The following is a 17806-nucleotide window of genomic DNA, read 5'->3' on the forward strand; positions in this document are numbered from 1 at the left end:
AAATGAAGGCAAATTTGACCCAAGGGCAAAATATAAATATTTATATAGCTCAAGAATACAGCAAGCTGGACTGAAAAATGCAGCAAGAAATACTAGCTATAATTTGATTTCACATACAGAGGAAGAAAAGAATGGGGGAATGTTATGCATCATAAACATGGAAGTTATTTCCTTTCTTTTCTACAATTAAAAATCAAAAGGGGAATAAACTCATTTCTGCTGTTTAAACCCATTCTGCCAGCTACTGATGTAAGCAACGGATACTGATCAACCTGCTGGAAAATTTACTCTAGTCATGCAATAAGACTCAGGTCCTCATAAGGCAATATAGGACCAATATGATGTGAGATCCATCTAGATATGTGCCTGAAAGACCAAGGAAACGCGTAGGAACATAAGAAAGCTATAAGAAAGCATAATTTACAAAAGCTTTGTGGTGTGTGAACAAATTCAAGAGAGCCTTAATTCTGGTCTTAAGCAGCACATTTTTTTAAAAAAAATATCTTTGGATGTTTATTATTTATGTTATACAGAAGTATTGCAGTGACTTACAGCATATTTAAAAACATACAGTCTAATAAGATATTCATACAAAACCATTCAATTCATTAAATATATGGAACACCCACACACATAACAGCTGCAAGTTGGATAGCACACTAGTTGTTAAATTTAAAAATGTCTCTTATTAGTTCAGTTGATCTAAAAGTAAAATGCACTGTATCATTCACAAGGTGGCACTCTTATACAATCTTCCAAATGAATTGGAAGTCCCCGTTGCAAGCTTAAGCTGCCTAAAATGACACACTGCCATACATGTCTGGTGCAACAAAAAAAATAAATTGGACACATCTAGACATGCATCATTTCTCGACACGGTAATTCAGTTTTGCATTGTTTTCACAACACAGTAATTCAGTTTTACTAGCAATGAAACAAACCCCTTTCCAGCCCCAGGAAGAGTGAGAGGACACACAGCAGCTGACACACTAATGTATAGAGACACACAGTTTGGAAAGCTCTGTTTTAGAAGCTGACCACTCATCAGGACTCTGGCAGCTGCATTTTGAACCAGTTTCCAGGCTGTCTGTAAAGGCATGTAGGGTGCATTACTGAAGACTCGTCTGGATACAACCAGAGCATGGCTTACAGTAGCTAAGAGTGCCCTTTCGTGGACCTCAGCCTCTTCCATCACATACAGAAAGTGTATTATGGGAAGTGTATGCCACCCCACAATCCATAACTTTTGTTTGTTTGTTTAGGGGTGGGGGTTAATATATTTTATAGCAGCTCTCTTGATAAGAACTATCCTTAGACCTTCATCTCTTCCTGCTGCCCCTCAGAGGGAGCTATGGAGGGTGGGGATAAGCTAGAGGGCCTTTTCAGCCATGGCCCCCACTGCCCTGTGAGGCACCTGAAGGATGTTGTTTCTTCTCCCAGTATTTGATGGGTGGTGACAATTTTGCTGCCTGTTGGTGCTATGCCGTATCGTCGCAGCTGCTTATTATATGTCATCATGTGGGTTTCCGTTTTAATATTTTGTACTTTTACTAACTTTGCTTATGCCATGTACAGGGCCGGATTTAGGTTTGATGAAGCCCTAAGCTACTGAAAGTAATGGGGCCCTTTATATATCCAGCTGTCCTTTGTCAACAACAAATTGTCGCTGTTTTTTGTGCGGAATATATGTTATATGGTAATTTATGGACCTAACAGGTGTCTAAAGCCATTTGCACATAACAAATAGGAGCCTACACAACAGAAAACACTGTTGCTCTATGTAGGTTTTATTTTATTTGTTTTTTATCTTATATTTTGGAAATGTACATCCAGTCGTCCCCCCCTTTAAATATTTTGGCCCGCCTATGCTCTCTGCATTTTGCAAGCCTCTGGGGGAAGCCTTCTGCGTCAAGCTCCTCCAAACACCCTTCGCGGCGGAGGGAGCAAATTCCAAGCCACCTCGCCCGAGTTGACGAGCCTGGGCTGGACTCTCCTGCGCGGCAATGGGAGCCTGCCGAGAACAGCGGAACTCCCTTCCCCGCGACGCGCTCGCGAAGTTTATTCCCAAAGCCCGTTTTGCAGGCGAGGGTAGAGGCGGCGGCGCAACCAGCAGACGCTTGAGGAGCCCGCACTCGGCTGGTGGCACCGGCTTCCGACGGCTCCTTCCCCGCGAGAGAAGCCTCCCGGCTTCGCCCCCTGGCGGAGGAGGGCGGCGGCTGCTGCGGGCGGGCTGGCTGGCTGGGACGTGAACCGGGAAGCGCCCGGCGCTGAGGGCAAGAGGGCGAGGAGCGCCCAGGTTTCCTCGTCCGCCACCTGGGACAGCAAGAGTCCCAGCAAGACGGGAGACGATGGTGCGCGCGGTCTGCAACAGTGAGTAGCTCAAAAGTTTCTTCCCCCCCCCCCGACCTTTTGTGGCCTTTTCGTTATTCCTAATCGACCTGTTTCCTTGTCAGAGGCTGCGCAAACTTCCGCGCTTGCTGCAACGCTTTCTTGATGACGAGACTCGACCCATCTGCTCCCGGGAGCCCAAACTTATTTGCAGCGTTAGGGTGCTTAAAATGCGCGCCTCTGAGCACGCACAGAGTGCTTTCCCCTCGCTGTTGAGCGGTCGTGGCTCATCAGGGACTGGGCAAGGCGGGATATGAGGGGGAAGAAGCCCTGTCCCCGTCCCGTTTAGAAATTAACCTCCATAGCACAGAAGGATTCCCCCCCCCTCCAGTCTGCAACTGACAGCTATGTGGGAGGCCCCACCTACTCCTCATGGGCTCTCTTTGAACTTGCATGATCTCCCTTAGGTTAAAATAGAGGTTTATTCAAGCAGAGGCTGAATGTGCTAAAAGGTTGAGAACCTCTGTTTTAACTTAAGGGACATTGTGCATCAGGGGTGCCAACTTGAATAAGATATTGTGGGGCCCAGTTAAGCCTCACCCCAGATAATCAATCGCAAGATGTGGCAGACACCATTTGAATGCCTGTGTTGCAATTTGTGAGCCAAATGTCTAGCTAATGATTCCGTAGCAATTCCCTTCTATGTTGCAGAACAAAGATTGTATGGGTGCATTATATTGCTCTATTTCCTGAATTATTCTTGGCAACATTTTGTGTGCAACTTGGGAGTTGTCAGCTCTCCTAAATCCTTCAGCTATCCACGCACTACAGAACAAAACGTCCTGTAAGCAATAATATTTATTATTTCCTTCATGGGGTGTGCCCAAGCTGCAATGTTGTTTCTGAGCACTTTTAAATAATTTTTTTTGGTTTTTTTGTTTCTGAGTAATTGGGTGCTCTCTGCTTCAGTCTGTCTCCTGAACCTTTCTATACTGTATACAGTGGTACCTTGGGTTACATACACTTCAGATTACATACGCTTCAGGTTACAGACTCCGCTAACCCAGAAATAGTACCTCGGGTTAAGAACTTTGCTTCAGGATGAGAACAGAAATTGTGCAGTGGTGGCAGCGCGGCAGCAGCAGGAGGCCCCATTAGCTAAAGTGGTGCTTCAGGTTAAGAACAGTTTCAAGTTAAGTCCGGACCTCCGGAACGAATTAAATACATAACCAGAGGTGCTAGTGTATAACTAAGCTTTGTGTTCCCCTGCCTTCAAAGTGGATAGAAATTGAAGGTACGGGAGCTTCTCCGGAAGCTATTAAGCTTGCGATATCACAGACAAATAGGCCCAGGAGCTTTTGTGGGGATATTAAAGGAATTCGCTTTATTCATAATCCCTTATAAGGGCAGGAGCAGGGCTTTGACTCTACTTCTTTCTTATCTTAAAAAATGGTCCCCAAATGCATATTTGGGTTTCTAAAGGGGTATTGGGTCTGAAAAGGTTTAAGACACCTGATCAAGAACCCTATCTGAAGCGTTCTGGGTTGTTGTTTTTAGAGGCTGAGCTGGCCTGAAATCTGCTGGATCATGAGCCAGTCTAAGCTGTTGTGCGTTGACATTGAGCCGGATCGTCCTGCCCACCCTCTCCCACTGTTGTTTCTGGGAGCATCCGTTCTGTGGATGTGCCCATACTGCTCCATAAAGCCCCACTAGTGGTTGGTGGATGTTTGATTATGCCCTATGTAGCAAACAAATCACTGTCTTTGTATATATGAATCAGGATGGATGAACGATATTGTGCGCTATATCCTGCATTGGCATTTCTATAATTCATCTAGGGATATATTCCTCTCTTCATTTCAGAACTCCCTAGAAGGGCAATGATACGTTTTCAGAACTAGATGGTTGCTGGCCATTGTAGAAAAGTTGGCCACCATAAGGTAGCTTTATGTGCTCTAGCAGTGAGAAAGTTATGGGCTACTTTTTTAAAACCCAAAATCGTATTGACTGCCAAGAAGGTTTTATTTAATGTAAGTGACTTGAAGAACTTATACAGTTTCAAGTTTTGACAACTTGCACTTCTGAAAATGTATACGTTTACATTACTCTTGGATTGACTTGTTTATATTTGTAAGTTACATTGCAAAGGCATATTGCTGCAAAGGGGGGGCAGAATCTGGCTGGCTAGCTTTTTGGTAGTGCCTTGAGGGTCTCATATTTGTGTACATTACATGGCAGAAGAAAGTGATGAGTGAGCTCTTTGTAACCCTCCATAATGAGTAAATGGCTAGCATGTACAGTGGTACCTCAGGTTACAGACTCTTCAGGTTACACACTCCACTAACCCGGAAATAGTACCTCGGGTTAAGAACTTTGCTTCAGGATGAGAAATCGTGCTCTGGCGGCACAGAGACAGCTACAGGCCCTATTAACTAAAGTGGTACCTCAGGTTAAGAACAGTTTCAGATTAAGAACGGACCTCCAGAACGAATTAAGTTCTTAACCGGAGGTACCACTGTAATTAGGTTTGTGGAGAGCTAACATTTACTCTGTAGAAGCTGAAGTGTTAAGCTGACAGTGATAGTGATAGCATGTGTGCTCCAAAGAAGTGAATATGAAGAAAAGTTAGGCTGGCAAAAATATTTGCTGGCAAGGCTTAAATTCCTTGTGTAACTTCGTGAGTAGCGTGTTGTACAATCGATTTAAGAAAATGTGTGGAATGCTTGAAGGCTGTAGATAAGCAATAAATATTTCCATAATGATTTGTGGCTGGAGTTTGATATCTAGATAAATTCATAATGACTATGTACTATGTCCTATAGCAAGGGTGGAGGACCTTTTTTAGCCCGAGGGCCACATTACTTTCTGGGCCCTCTTCCAGGAGGAATCCACATGCCAGTGATGGGTAGGGCCAGAGCAAAACTGGTCAGGGCAGTGAATATATGGTACATTTTACCTTTGTATAATAGGCTGGTTTCTACATATACCCCCACAACTCCCTCTATCCTCTATTTAGGCAAGCTAGGCACATGATTAGAATTCAAAGACCCATTTGAGAAAGGCAAGTACACTTGAGCAGAGTGCAAAGCATGACTGTGGAAAGGGTGTGTGACCTGGGGAGGAGGGCCAGACAAAAGAGGCCTAGATTGGCATCTGAGGTTCCCATCCCTATCCTAGGAAATCAAGGTAATGAAGAAGAAAAAAGAGCAAGTATTCCAAACAGCTGGACCATAAAGAAGGCTTATTGCCGAGGAATTGATGCTTTTGAATTACGGTGCTGGAGGAGACTCTTTAGAGTCCCATGGACTGCAAGAAGATCAAACCTATCCATTCTGAAGGAAATCAGCCCTGAGTGTTCACTGGAAGGACAGATCCTGAAGCTGATACTTTGGCCACCTCATGAGAAGAGAAGACTCCCTGGAAAAGACCCTGATGTTGGGAAAGATTGAGGGCACAAGGAGAAGGGGACAACAGAGGACGAGATGGTTGGATAGTGTTCTCGAAGCTACTAGCATGAGTTTGACCAAACTACTGGAGGCAGTGGAAGACAGGAGCGCCTGGCATGCTCTGGTCCATGGGGTCACGAAGAGTCAGACACAACTAAGCGACTAAACAACAACAAATTCCAAACAGACATTGTTCAACCAACATAACTGCCTTGAGGTAGACACCACACGGTATTTTAGCTCAGCTGGTAAGAGCACAGTGCTGATAATACCAATGCCATGGGTTTGATCCCCATATAGGTGCATATTTTGGCATTGCAGGGTGTTGTACTAGATGATCCTTCGGGTTCCTTCCAACACTTCAGGTTTTTTATTCTACACAGTATATAGGACTTCCTGGTTCACTGGGTGAAAAGTTTTGTCTCTTACATTTCGGGGTAAAATCATGACTGTTTATGGGATTAGAGCAGAGGCAATTGTATTTCATCCAGCAGAGCTTTACTGCTACTGAAGGCAAATGAGCATAATGGTCACAAATCCAATGCATTCAGGATTGGCACTGTCCATAAGAAATCCATTTGCAGCAGCCCTAACTTAAACTTGCAATAACTTATAATAAGTCTAAACCTTAACACTAAGCATATTATGTACAGAACACCACACCAGAAGGAAAAGAGATAGAAAGAGAAAGTGAAACGCAGGCTCCTTCTGGCCTTACTTTTATAGTCAGCATGACCTTGACAGAAAGAGATAAGAAAACCAGTTTAAGCCAACTGTACTCAGCTTCTCTGAAGGAATAACACAAACATCATGAACCTTCTGCTTGCTTTTTTCACGCAGAGAAGCTTCCAGAACCCTCTTGAATTAAGTGGAATAGGAATGTTCTCTATACATCAGATCGATACTTTCTGCACTAAGAAATGTAAACAGAAGAACTGTTTTGGGTAGTAGAAGGTTTGCTATAAAGGAGCAGGGAGGCCAGAGGATTATCCCAATGCGACAGTTTTGCTAGACGTGTTTCAGACATTTGCATCTTCTCTGTTTGGGAATCACTTGCAGCAACCATCATCAACATAGCTGGGGCTATGGGAGAAACAGTACCTTTTGGGGGCGTTAATGATGTGAACTCAGGTTTTATATTTGTGTGAATAAACCATATGTCACAGCCTCCACTGTACCTCATTTCCAAAGGAAACACAAACTCTGGTGAAATGCATGGAACTCATGGAATCTCACACTGCCTGGCGATTGGGATGGCGTGCAACAATATTTTGTGGCTCAGTGAGCTTGGCAGTTGCCACTTTTCCTTCTGAATGTACATAGATTGTCTCGACTGTCATGAAAATGTTTGTTAATTTTTTCAGATTTTATGAAGTTAGGAGGGTTTATCTTTGCAACTGTCTGTGCCTGGTACTTTGGATCCCTATTGGCATCTATTATACCTGAAGACTCCTTAGCATCAGCTTTCAACGACCTTCAGAACATTGCTGAGAAACCAAAACTTAAAGGTATGTGATCACATTCTCCTGGATGTATTTTAATATTCTAAGGCACATGGTTATTTAAGTAGAAGTTTTGTAAAAAAAAAAAAATAACTTCTGTCTCATGTGCTACCCAAGTAAAAATGGTCTGATTATTTAGTAGAGTAAATCCCACCCCTTCAGACTGTAAGAATAGTTCTTTGCCTCTACCTGAAATATGCAATCATTGCTGCACCACATCTGCTCTCTACATCTCCTTGATGTAGCACCTGACCTTAACATTTACATCAGTCTTTCCTCACCTATGTTCCAGTTCACTGACTGCAAAACATTGAGGGTGATCAGATAAAAGATCTGGGTTGGCAGCAGCCACAGGTTTGAGGAAACTATATTGTTTGACATCAGCACTGGTTAAGATGACTTGTCACATGAAGAAGAAAAACCTGCTATACTTAACAGTTATAATTTACAACATGACAAAATAAATGTTGGCCGCAATCCAAAGTGGAGTTAAACATGGTCAGACCAATTACTGGTAATTTTAGTGGACATTAGCATGCTTAGTTGTGTGTTGGGCTTCAACTATGAATGATGGTTGCCCAGTGTTCAAAGGCCTTCCTATCTAATGTACTTTTCAGCACCACTCCCAAAAAGACTGAAATGTGACCACTGGTCTCCATGTTCGCCTGGGAGCTATGCTTATCGCATACTCAGTGGTGGTGGTCAGAAGTCCATCGCCAAGATCTGTTTTGAAGATCAGCTGTGAGTACTGAACAACACTTAAGGCCAGCTTTGCCATTTATTTATAACAGAGTCCATTGGACCTCCAGTGGTAGTTGTAGTGGTATGAGAAGGTAGGAAGTTTTAACACTATTAAAACTAGGGAGGGGCCATAGACAATCACTCCAACTGCTGCATGCCTTTCCTCTCCATCTGTAGGTGCTTCAGTGTACAAGTATAGACACAGTATATTTTTAATTCAAGGCATTCCTTACTTAAATTTCATGCATTCCTTTTGGGGGGAAAGAGGGCCCTTTGGGGGAACTGTACCAAACTCCCCAACCACCTTGACTTGGGCCTTTGGGGAATTAATATATAGACAGTCATGGACTACATGGGGCAGTGGTCTCATTCTGTACAAGGCAGCTTCCTGTGGACATGATTTTTGGAACCTTCGCACTATTTTTATTACAATTTTTTAATTGTCTTCAAAACCAACATCTCAAGGCAATTTACACACAAGATATTTATAAACAGTTTTTAAAAAAAGCTTTTGAGAAACAGACTAAAATTCTAGCAAATGGACGCTTGCAAATACTGTACCCATTTATCCAGCTAGGAATAAAGCTACAGTTCCCATAGAAAAGGATGCAATGAGAGTGAAATTGGTTTAAACTTATTCAAGTGTTCCACTGATTAAATGGCTAATGGTGTTGTTTTGTCACAAAAGTGGGTTGTTGTTTTCCATTAGTGCATTGATGTAGGAGTAAGTTCTATTGAAAAAGGTGAGACTTGCTTCTAAATAGACTACCCACCCTACACCTGATGTGAAACGTGGCAGAAGGTGAGGGCAGTAATTTCAAGGAAACCACTGGGAGCTTAAAGTGAGCTTTTAATGGTTCCTTTGCTGAAGCTAGGTGCATGCCCAATGTCCATCATGGGTATTGCAAGTACTGTACACCTTGTTTCAGCAGGGGAAAGCAGTTTCCATTGAAACCACTGTTAAAATTGGGGGGGAGGTAGGGTATCCATTTTAGCAGTGTTTCAACAGAAGTTTCAAAAAGCAGCATGGAACTGTTAGAAAGCCTTATTGCAAACAAAGGACAGTGAGTGGGCTGATTTAAAGAGCAGTGTGGGGCTGTTTGCAAAGGGGCTTTCAAAAAGCCCCACACTGTGCTTCAAAGTCCTGACAGAGTGGGAACAGAGTTTAACATCACCCTCTACTGTTATCTCATTATTAAATACCACAGGAAAGCACCTCCTGTCTGCCATATTTCCCAGATAAACACTTTGTGTTTCCATTTCAGACTTATGAGCAAAGAAAGTAAAAATGTTGGAAGAGGAATAAATGTTGCCATTGTGGACTGTGAGTAAAAAGACACAATCCTGTATGTGCTTTTTTAAAGAAATAAAAAATGCTATGTCAAAGTGGCTATGAGACTGTGAACCAAGAAAGCAACACTGGGAATCTCGTCTCTGCCATTAACTCACTCTGGTGGCCTTGCCTTGGCCTGTCTGCCATGATTGCCATAAGGATTGCTGAGCTACTGTCTTGAAAGTGTTTGAGCACTCATTAAAAGTGCTCTTTAAAGACTTTAGTGGCCGTTATAAAATGTATAATTTACAACAGTGATACCTCACCTGCTTTGTCTCATTTATAGTGCTTATCATAGATTTTCCTGAGTGCTCTTCCTTTTGCACACAACACAACTTGTAATTCAGTGAGTTTTATAAGGAGCCATGGATTCACAGAATCATAGAATTGTAGAGTTGGAGTGGACCGCAAGGATCATCTCGTGTCCAACCCCCTGCGATGCAGGAATCTTTCATCCAACATCGGCCTCGAACCTACTACCCCGAGATAAAGAGTCTCATGCTTTACCAACTGGACTTTAACTTTTTGTTTGGATCTTAGGATTTATATCATTATAGATTAGGTGTTTCCTGAGATAGAAACTTAGCAGTGTAACTGAAATTTGTTTATTTTTGGTATCTTCCCTGCCAACTTTTGCAGTGGAGCAGGACGCAGGTGGCACTGTGGGTTAAACCACAGAACCTAGAACTTGCCGATCAGAAGGTCGGCGGTTTGAATCCCTGCGACGGGGTGAGCTCCTGTTGCTTGGTCCCTGCTCCTGCCAACCTAGCAGTTTGAAAGCACGTCAAAGTGCAAGGAGATAAATAGTACCGCTCCGGTGGGAAGGTAAATGGCATTTCCGTGCGCTGCTATGGTTCGCCAGAAGCGGCTTAGTCATGCTGGCCACATGACCCAGAAGCTGTACGCTGGCTCCCTCAGCCAATAAAGCAAGATCAGCGCCGCAACCCCAGAGCCGGTCACGACTGGACCTAATGGTCAGGGGACCTTTACCTATACCAGGAGCAGGGATTTATTTATTTTTGGCTCTGGGATCTTTATCTGGCCTCACCCCACCAACCAACTTTAGCAGGTGGGTGGGACAATCCATTTGTCAGTCTCATGTCACTTAGATGTCACATGATTGTCTTGTTATAGCTTAAAAACTTTTAATAAATATATTTTTTAAAAATAGATGTCACGTGATTGTCAGGTGGATTGTCTCCCCCTCCCCCCCACACACCTGTAGAAATCCCTTGTATTCTCCATGATCCCGTTTCAGCATGGGAGAGCAGGGACTGAGCACTCTTTGCAGCACTTTCTTCCACTCTTTTAAAGATCACAGCTGGAACAATCTCTCTCTCTCTCCCAACATCACAATGTGTATGATAGCAGTGTCTCACACAAAATGTAACTGACCTGTAGAAAAGACTCTATAAACTGAAAACAAAGACACTGTGTGTACCTTTCTTATCTATGGAAATCTTTCAATGAAAACATTTTAAGCAGGAGGGACGGGGACCGAAGACTGCTGCAAAGTTTGTGTGCTTTAAGTCAGTCCCCGCTATATCACACCTGTGCACTGAAGAATGGACCTGAGCAACAACAAAAGTGCCTGTTTTCTCACTGCTGTGTGACAGAGCAGTTTTTGTCAGAGCTGATGTCTAAAGTAGACATAAGCTCCAGTGTCAGGGACAGTGCTTTCTTGCAGCAGTGAAGAGAACAAAACTCCAATAAAAGCAAACAGACCGTTTGTTTTGTAAAGCCTTCCCCATGCTGATCCTTTGGGAAGGTTGGAGGGATCAACACAGGGTGGACTTTCCAAGAAGGTCCCACACATCAGCTGAACATCATCAGTGGTGCCATCTGATTGGTTTGGAGAGAAAGGCCTCATGGGCCAAATTAGACCCACAGGTGGGCCTGGATTGATTCAAAGGCCAGAGGTGCCCACCTTGCCTACACATAGATGCACAGACCTGCATATATAGTGCATGATGTGTGCTTATTGTCCTCTTCGTTCTAAACTAAACATTTTTATTTGGGAGATTTTGGAAACATTTTTTCTGTCTTGTTTTCTTTCTTTTTTTTAATGCATTCTCTTCCTTACAGATAACACTGGGAAGCTTGTTGATGCAAAATCTTTTGACATGTGGCAAGGAGGTAAGAGGCATGTCTATGTTCAATATTGTTATAAAAGTGTCTGCCAAAAACCCTCATGCAGTTATGACACTTATGCAATATCAGAGAGTAGAGCATGTCTACAGCAGATTGTTTGGATCATGGACATACGACTCAGCCTTTACTGAGGCTCCCATCCCAAGCACTTTCTCTATATTGCTCCTTTTCCTTCAGTGGAAGAGAGACATTGAGTTGGAAGGCAAGAGTTTTGGGGGGAAGGGATGTCAGGGGAAGGGAGAATCCCTTTTCCAGTTCGCTGGAACTGAGACCACCCTGTTCTACCCACGAGTGAAACTTTACTCAAAGTTTTCTTGGGTCCTGCCTTGTCCGAAAAGAGCAAGAATACAATGTTTGAGGGGGAAATAGCACATTTATGTAGGTTTCTCTCCCCACGGCCATTAACAGCATTCTCCAGACCACTGGCTGATTTTGTCCAAAAAGCACCCCAGAAATCTCTGCTTCTGATGGTGACCTATGATGATGGAAGCTCAAGGTAAGCAAACAGATTGATGGCCCTGTTTTTAACATAGCTAGTGGTTTTAACATAGCTAGTGGTTTTTAACATAGCTAGTGAGAAATAAGGTAGCAAAATATGTGGTAGTATGATAAATTTTACCTCCCATCTTACCAAATACACTTGAATTTTCCTATACAGTATACATACATGGACCCCTTGGAGGCCACAGTCTGGTGTTCATGTCATTTTTTGAGGACTGTGTTAAATACTGGCTTCAAAACTCATTTCCTCAAGCAGTTGTTTAAAATTCTAAATTTATTTTTTAATATTTCTTTTTCTTTTATTTTTAATTATATAGCACCACAACAAGCAACAGGTTATAAAATACACTGAGACAGAGAGTATCTTGGGGCATTGTAACGTAAGAACTCAAAGATTTCTATATGATCCAGATACAGTCTTACCTTAGAAGTAAAACAGAATCCGTTCCAGAAGTCTGTTCAACGTTCAACTTCAAAAGCATGGCTTCTGATTGGCTGCAGGAAGCTCCTGCAGCCAATTGGGAACTGTGGAAGCCCTGTCAGACATTTGGCTTCCAAAAGAACATTAGAAAACCAGAACAATCACTTTTGGTTTTTGATTGTTCGGGAGCTGGTACATCCAATTCCCACAGCGTTTGGGAGCTAAGGTACGACTGTAATTAACTTCTAAACTTCACTTAGACTTCTAAAGTGTCACCTAGTAGCATCATGACTGATGTGACTGATATATACCGTACTTTTCGCACCATAACACTCAGTTTTTCCCCCCTAAAAGGTAAAGGGAAATGTGTCTGCGTGTTATGGAGCGAATGCAGGCAGGAGGAGCCACTCTTGCTGGCTGTTCGGCAGCCTCTCTTCCTCCGCTTGGCTTGCTGAGAAGCCGGCAACAGCTGAGCAACAGCTGAGTGTCGGGAGACAGCCTCTCTTCCTCCTGTCTGCCTGCTCTATGGCTTTTTGGCGAGGTGGGAGAAGGGAGGCAGCTCAGAAGCCGGCAGCGTGTAAAAGCCAAGGTGGGGAAAGGGAGACAGCCTCTCTTCCTCCTGTCTGCCTGCTCTATGGCTTTTTGGAGAGGTGGGAGAAGGGAGGCAGCTCAGAAGCCGGTGGCAGCGTGTAAAAGCCAAGGTGGGGAAAGGGAGACAGCCTCTCTTCCTCCTGTCTGCCTGCTCTATGGCTTTTTGGAGAGGTGGGAGAAGGGAGGCAGCTCAGAAGCCGGTGGCAGCGTGTAAAAGCCAAGGTGGGGAAAGGGAGACAGCCTCTCTTTCTCAGTGTCTGCCTGCTCGATGGCTCTCCCTTACACAAATGTAAGCAGCTCTTACTCTGCTTTCTTTACAATGAGCTGGAAGGAGGGACAAAGAGGGCATCCCCTTCCCTCCCTCCCCCAGCACCTCACAGGTAAATTCAAACAAAGCGGCTTACAAGGCTCCTGTCCCTGAGTCTCCTCCTCCCCTTTTTGCTCCGGTTCGAGGCAAGGCAGCTGCACAAATGTGAGTTCCCCCTCTCTCTTCCTTCCCTCCCTCCCTCCCTCTTCCAACTTCAAAAAATATTGGGGGGACAGCCAGGTAAGCCCCACTCACATACCACAATGGGGGGGTGGGGGATGACTCCCTCAAATATTTAATGGGGGGGTGAAGGCACCTAGGCCTATAGGAGTTGGCTGCTTTGCCTAGGACAAGTGTGAGCTCCCCCCCTCTTCCTTCATCACTGTATTGGAGATACCATACATTACTGACAGTTCCTTCATTCACGTGGTTACAGAGCATGGATCCACATGGATCCTCAGGATTTTTGCACTCGGTCACCCCAAATTCACCATCAGATCACATAGCATGTCCATGGCTACAGCTTGTACCAAATAAATCACACACCCACTGTTGCCTGGGGTCGCAGTGGTGCAAAAACGTGGTTACAAAGCACGGATCCACATAGATCCTCAGGATTTTTGCATTGGGCTACCCCAAACTTACCGTCAGATCACATGTCTGTGGCCACAGCATGAACCACAAAAATCATATATCCACTGTTTCGTTTAGAATTTTTTTTTCTTGTTTTCCTCCTCTAAAAACTATGTGCGTGTTATGGTTGGGAGCGTGTTATAGAGCGAAAAATACGGTATTCGGGGGGTGGGGTGGAGCAGGAACATAGGAGAACTGAGTTCCTTTATCTTTTTTGAATTAAATAATTATTATTTTTTGTTCAAGGGTTGGGACTGGAATGATATACACTCAATGCCTGAGCCAAAAATCCACCTATATCTCTAATCACTAATGTTGTGGCCATTTGTAATCCAGATCATTGTCTACTTGAGTTTATTACGTAATCACATCTTACATTTAGCCACTGTCTCGTGTGTGAGAGTGTGGTAGTGCAACTGGGCCCTAAATAAACAAACAAACTTACTTCGTATTGAGTACCCCCTCCTTTCCCTCCAGAAAAAATGCACTAGATATACTTGTGCAATCATTAGTTTTATCCTTTTGCATAATTTTAAAACAGGAACACAATATTTCTCTGATGCAGAAACTTGATACCTGATGCTGGCTTTTTTGGATCCTTTGTTCCTAAGGGATTGCCAACAACTTGTTCATGTTATTATGTATTTTAAGGGTGGCTTTAACAGAATAAATAAGACTGGTAGTGTTGCAAGCAGGTGATAAGGTGATGCATGGAAATGAATCCATTTAATTCAGTGGGATCTTTTTCTGAGTAGACATGCTTAGGATTGTGCTATTAATGCTCTTTATTTCTATGTGCTAAAGAAAACAATTTAGGAAGAAATGAAATCTGAATAAGAATACCGGAAGAAATCTATCCTATCCTATTCAGACTTTAGCTTTTAGCAAACATGAGTTGTCAAAGGTACAAAATTCAGATTAATCCTTTCTCTTTCACATAGGTTAATGGAGGACGCGAAAAAGGCAATAGCAGATCTAGGAAGTAAAGAAATAAGGAATTTGAAATTCAGGTCAAGCTGGGCCTTTATAGCAGCAAAAGGTTTTGAACTGCCAGCCGACACACAAAGGGAAAGGGTAAGACTTGTGTAAATTAAGAGACTCAAAAATGTATATGGATGTAGAAAACACTTGCTGGAACTGCAGAACTTTAAATACTGATGTGTTTCATGTAGTCTAGCTATGTTCTACGATGGACATCCAAACAAATGAAATAAAAGCTATCCATATTGGCTAACTTGCAGTAATGGAACCGTAGAATTAGAGAGTTGGGTCATCTAGTACAACCCCCTCCAATGTGGTAATCTCAACTAAAGCATCCCTGAAAGATGGCCCCTCCGACCTCTGCTTAAAAATCTCCAATGAAGGAGAGTCCACCAGCTTTTGAGGGATTCTGTTCTCCTGTCAAACAGCTTTTACTGTCAGAAAGTTCTTCCTGATGTTTAGCTGGTATCTCCTTTCTTGTAACTTGACTACATTGGTCTGAGTCATCCTCTCTGCAGCAGGAGAAAACAACCTTGCTTCATCTTCCATGTGACAGCCCTTAAGGTATTTGAAAATAGCTCACCATATCCCCTCTCAGTCTCTTCTTTTTATCAGGCTAAATATGCCCAACTCCCTCAACCGTTCCTCATAAGGCTTGGTTTCCAGACACTTTATCATAGAGTCACCCTCCTCTGCACACAGTAACTTAACTAATATTATGAGAGTATATTACCGTCCACTTTTGTAACAGTTTGCTTTAAAATCAGAACAGGGCCTTCTTAGTTTAGCATCTTTACCATATACCACTTAATTGTCTGATTTCTTTCTGCTACTTAGTATGTCTTGCTGCAGAAACAAAATAGAATTAAGATGTTGCAAAAAAAAAAAGAAACCTACCAAAACATTAACTCTTGTCCAAGATTAAGCTCCATATTCCCTTATTAGGAGGTGGTTCTTTGAATTAATAGGCAATTACAGTCACTATTTGGTATCTGAAGAAGTGTGCATGCACACGAAAGCTCATACCAAGAACTAACTTAGTTGGTCTTTAAGGTGCTACTGGAAGGAATTTTTTATTTTATTTTTTTATTTAGTCAATATTTGATTTAGTTTTTTTAAAAAAAACAAAAACGCCCTGAGAAAGTTTATTGATTCACTTTCTAAATTTGTTTCAGTTGCTTTACTATTTCCATCCTGCATGTCCTTAAAAAGCTCTGGCTAGGTATCATGGCCTATACACCCCCCAAATGTATCACATGCTCAAAAGTTTACTCTAGTGTCAGCTCCTCTCTGCTCTACTCCAGAGGCTCCTTAATTTTAAAGGGAGAGGAAGCTGGAAGTGTTTTCAATCCTGACTCCTGTCAAACAGATGCTTATATCGAAGATGCCACAATATATGGCATACCCCTTAGCAGGAGTGCTCCTGTTTAGATATTTGCCCCAGGATAATATAAGGTAGCTAGGGGTATCCAGGCTGCCCACTGACTTTTCTTTCCTTCCTGGTCTCTCTCCATTTTTTGAATGTACAGTCCTACCTTGGCTCCTGAACACCTTGGGAGTCGAACATTCTGGCTCCTGATCGAAAACCAGAAGTGAGTGTTCTGGTCTTTTTTTGGAAGCCAAATGTCCAGCATGGCTTCCGCTATTGTTTCCAGCACACCTGTGCAATCGCAAACCAGTCAGAAACTGTACCTTGGTTTCCGAACATTTCGGAAGTTGAACGGACTTCCAGAACGGACTCCGTTCGACTTCCAAGGTACGACCGTAATGTCAAAATACAGATACATTGTAGTAGACATTATATAGGAATGCTATGAACTGGACATGGGGCTGTCCTTTCTGACGATACCCAAACATATAATACCTAGTTTTTTGCCTGAATATTCTCAGTCAGAAGTGGAAAGGGGTTGTGCTCAAACATGATCTCAATTGTGGGTCCCCCGTTTGGCAAATACCTTTGCCAAAGCTATCCCACTTTGCAGCACACTCCCAAGCCCTTTTGATGGAGCCAAAAACTATGTGGTTCACATGAACTGATCTAGATAAATCGGCTTTAGCGTTTTCTTTTCTCCATAAGCTTAGTGATAAAAGGGGTGGGTTGCTTCCATTGTGTATTTTGGAACGTAGGAAGCTGCCCTATGCTGACTCAGATCATTGGTCCATCTAGCTCAGTATTGTCCACACTGACTGGTAGTTGCTGTTTATGGTTCCAGACAAGAGTTATTCCCAGCCTTAACTGGAGATGCCAGGAATTGAATCTGGGACCTTCGGAATGCAAGGAACATGAGCTGCAGCTCTTCCCCATTCCAAAGTGCCCCCCCCACTTGCGGCTGATTGGAAGCCACACTATTTTCTCTTGTTATGGCAATAATAGACTTTCACAATTACATTATTTTGAAGCCATAAACTGAATTGCTATTTATACGTCTCTTTTAAACAGATCAACCACTCTGATGCGAAAAAGAATCGATATAATGGCTGGCCAGCTGAAGTCCAGATAGAGGGCTGTATTCCAAAAAACTAACGGTCTGGATTCTCCAGTTAAGATGTATCAACAAAGGAGTGCACTGCATTTTTACCACATGATCTCAGAATGATTTGTTTGCCATACTTAGGGATGTCTTTGGCCATGAAATTGCCCATACTTTTCCACAATACTATGAGCTGAGCAGGGGCGCCGACTTATAAAAAATATTGGGGGAGCCCGCGAAAGCTCATGAATAATAAATAAGCTCATGAATATGCAGATAAAGTGGTGCCGCCTCCTCATGAGCGAATAGGGGAGAGCGTGCTGCACCTATTAATCAGCTCCGAAGGAAATTGGGTGGACCTTTGGCTCGGGAGGGAGGGCAGGAGGCATGCAGCCCGACC

General features: G+C 43.1%; 1 protein-coding gene across 3 annotated transcripts; it reads left to right on the forward strand.

Moving 5' to 3' along the window:
* The first annotated feature begins 1880 nt into the window (after window positions 1-1880).
* Window positions 1881-17598, forward strand: FAM3B (FAM3 metabolism regulating signaling molecule B). Of its 3 annotated transcripts, none has more exons than XM_082221360.1 (8): window positions 1881-2370; window positions 7139-7282; window positions 7894-8017; window positions 9283-9341; window positions 11436-11486; window positions 11910-11997; window positions 14896-15028; window positions 17376-17598. In XM_082221360.1, exons 1-8 carry the CDS (start codon window positions 2349-2351, stop codon window positions 17457-17459), a joined length of 705 nt encoding a protein of 234 aa, XP_082077486.1. In that variant the 5' UTR covers window positions 1881-2348; the 3' UTR covers window positions 17460-17598. The 3 variants fall into 3 exon arrangements, with proteins under 3 accessions (XP_082077486.1, XP_082077487.1, XP_082077485.1); XM_082221361.1 differs by lacking the exon at window positions 1881-2370 and adding an exon at window positions 5878-6022; XM_082221359.1 differs by lacking the exon at window positions 1881-2370 and adding an exon at window positions 6046-6696.
* Window positions 17599-17806: the final 208 nt, after the last annotated feature.

The sequence above is a fragment of the Podarcis vaucheri genome (genome assembly GCF_965113315.1).
Source record: "Podarcis vaucheri genome assembly, chromosome: 4".
In the NCBI taxonomy this organism is placed as follows: Eukaryota; Metazoa; Chordata; class Lepidosauria; order Squamata; family Lacertidae; genus Podarcis; species Podarcis vaucheri.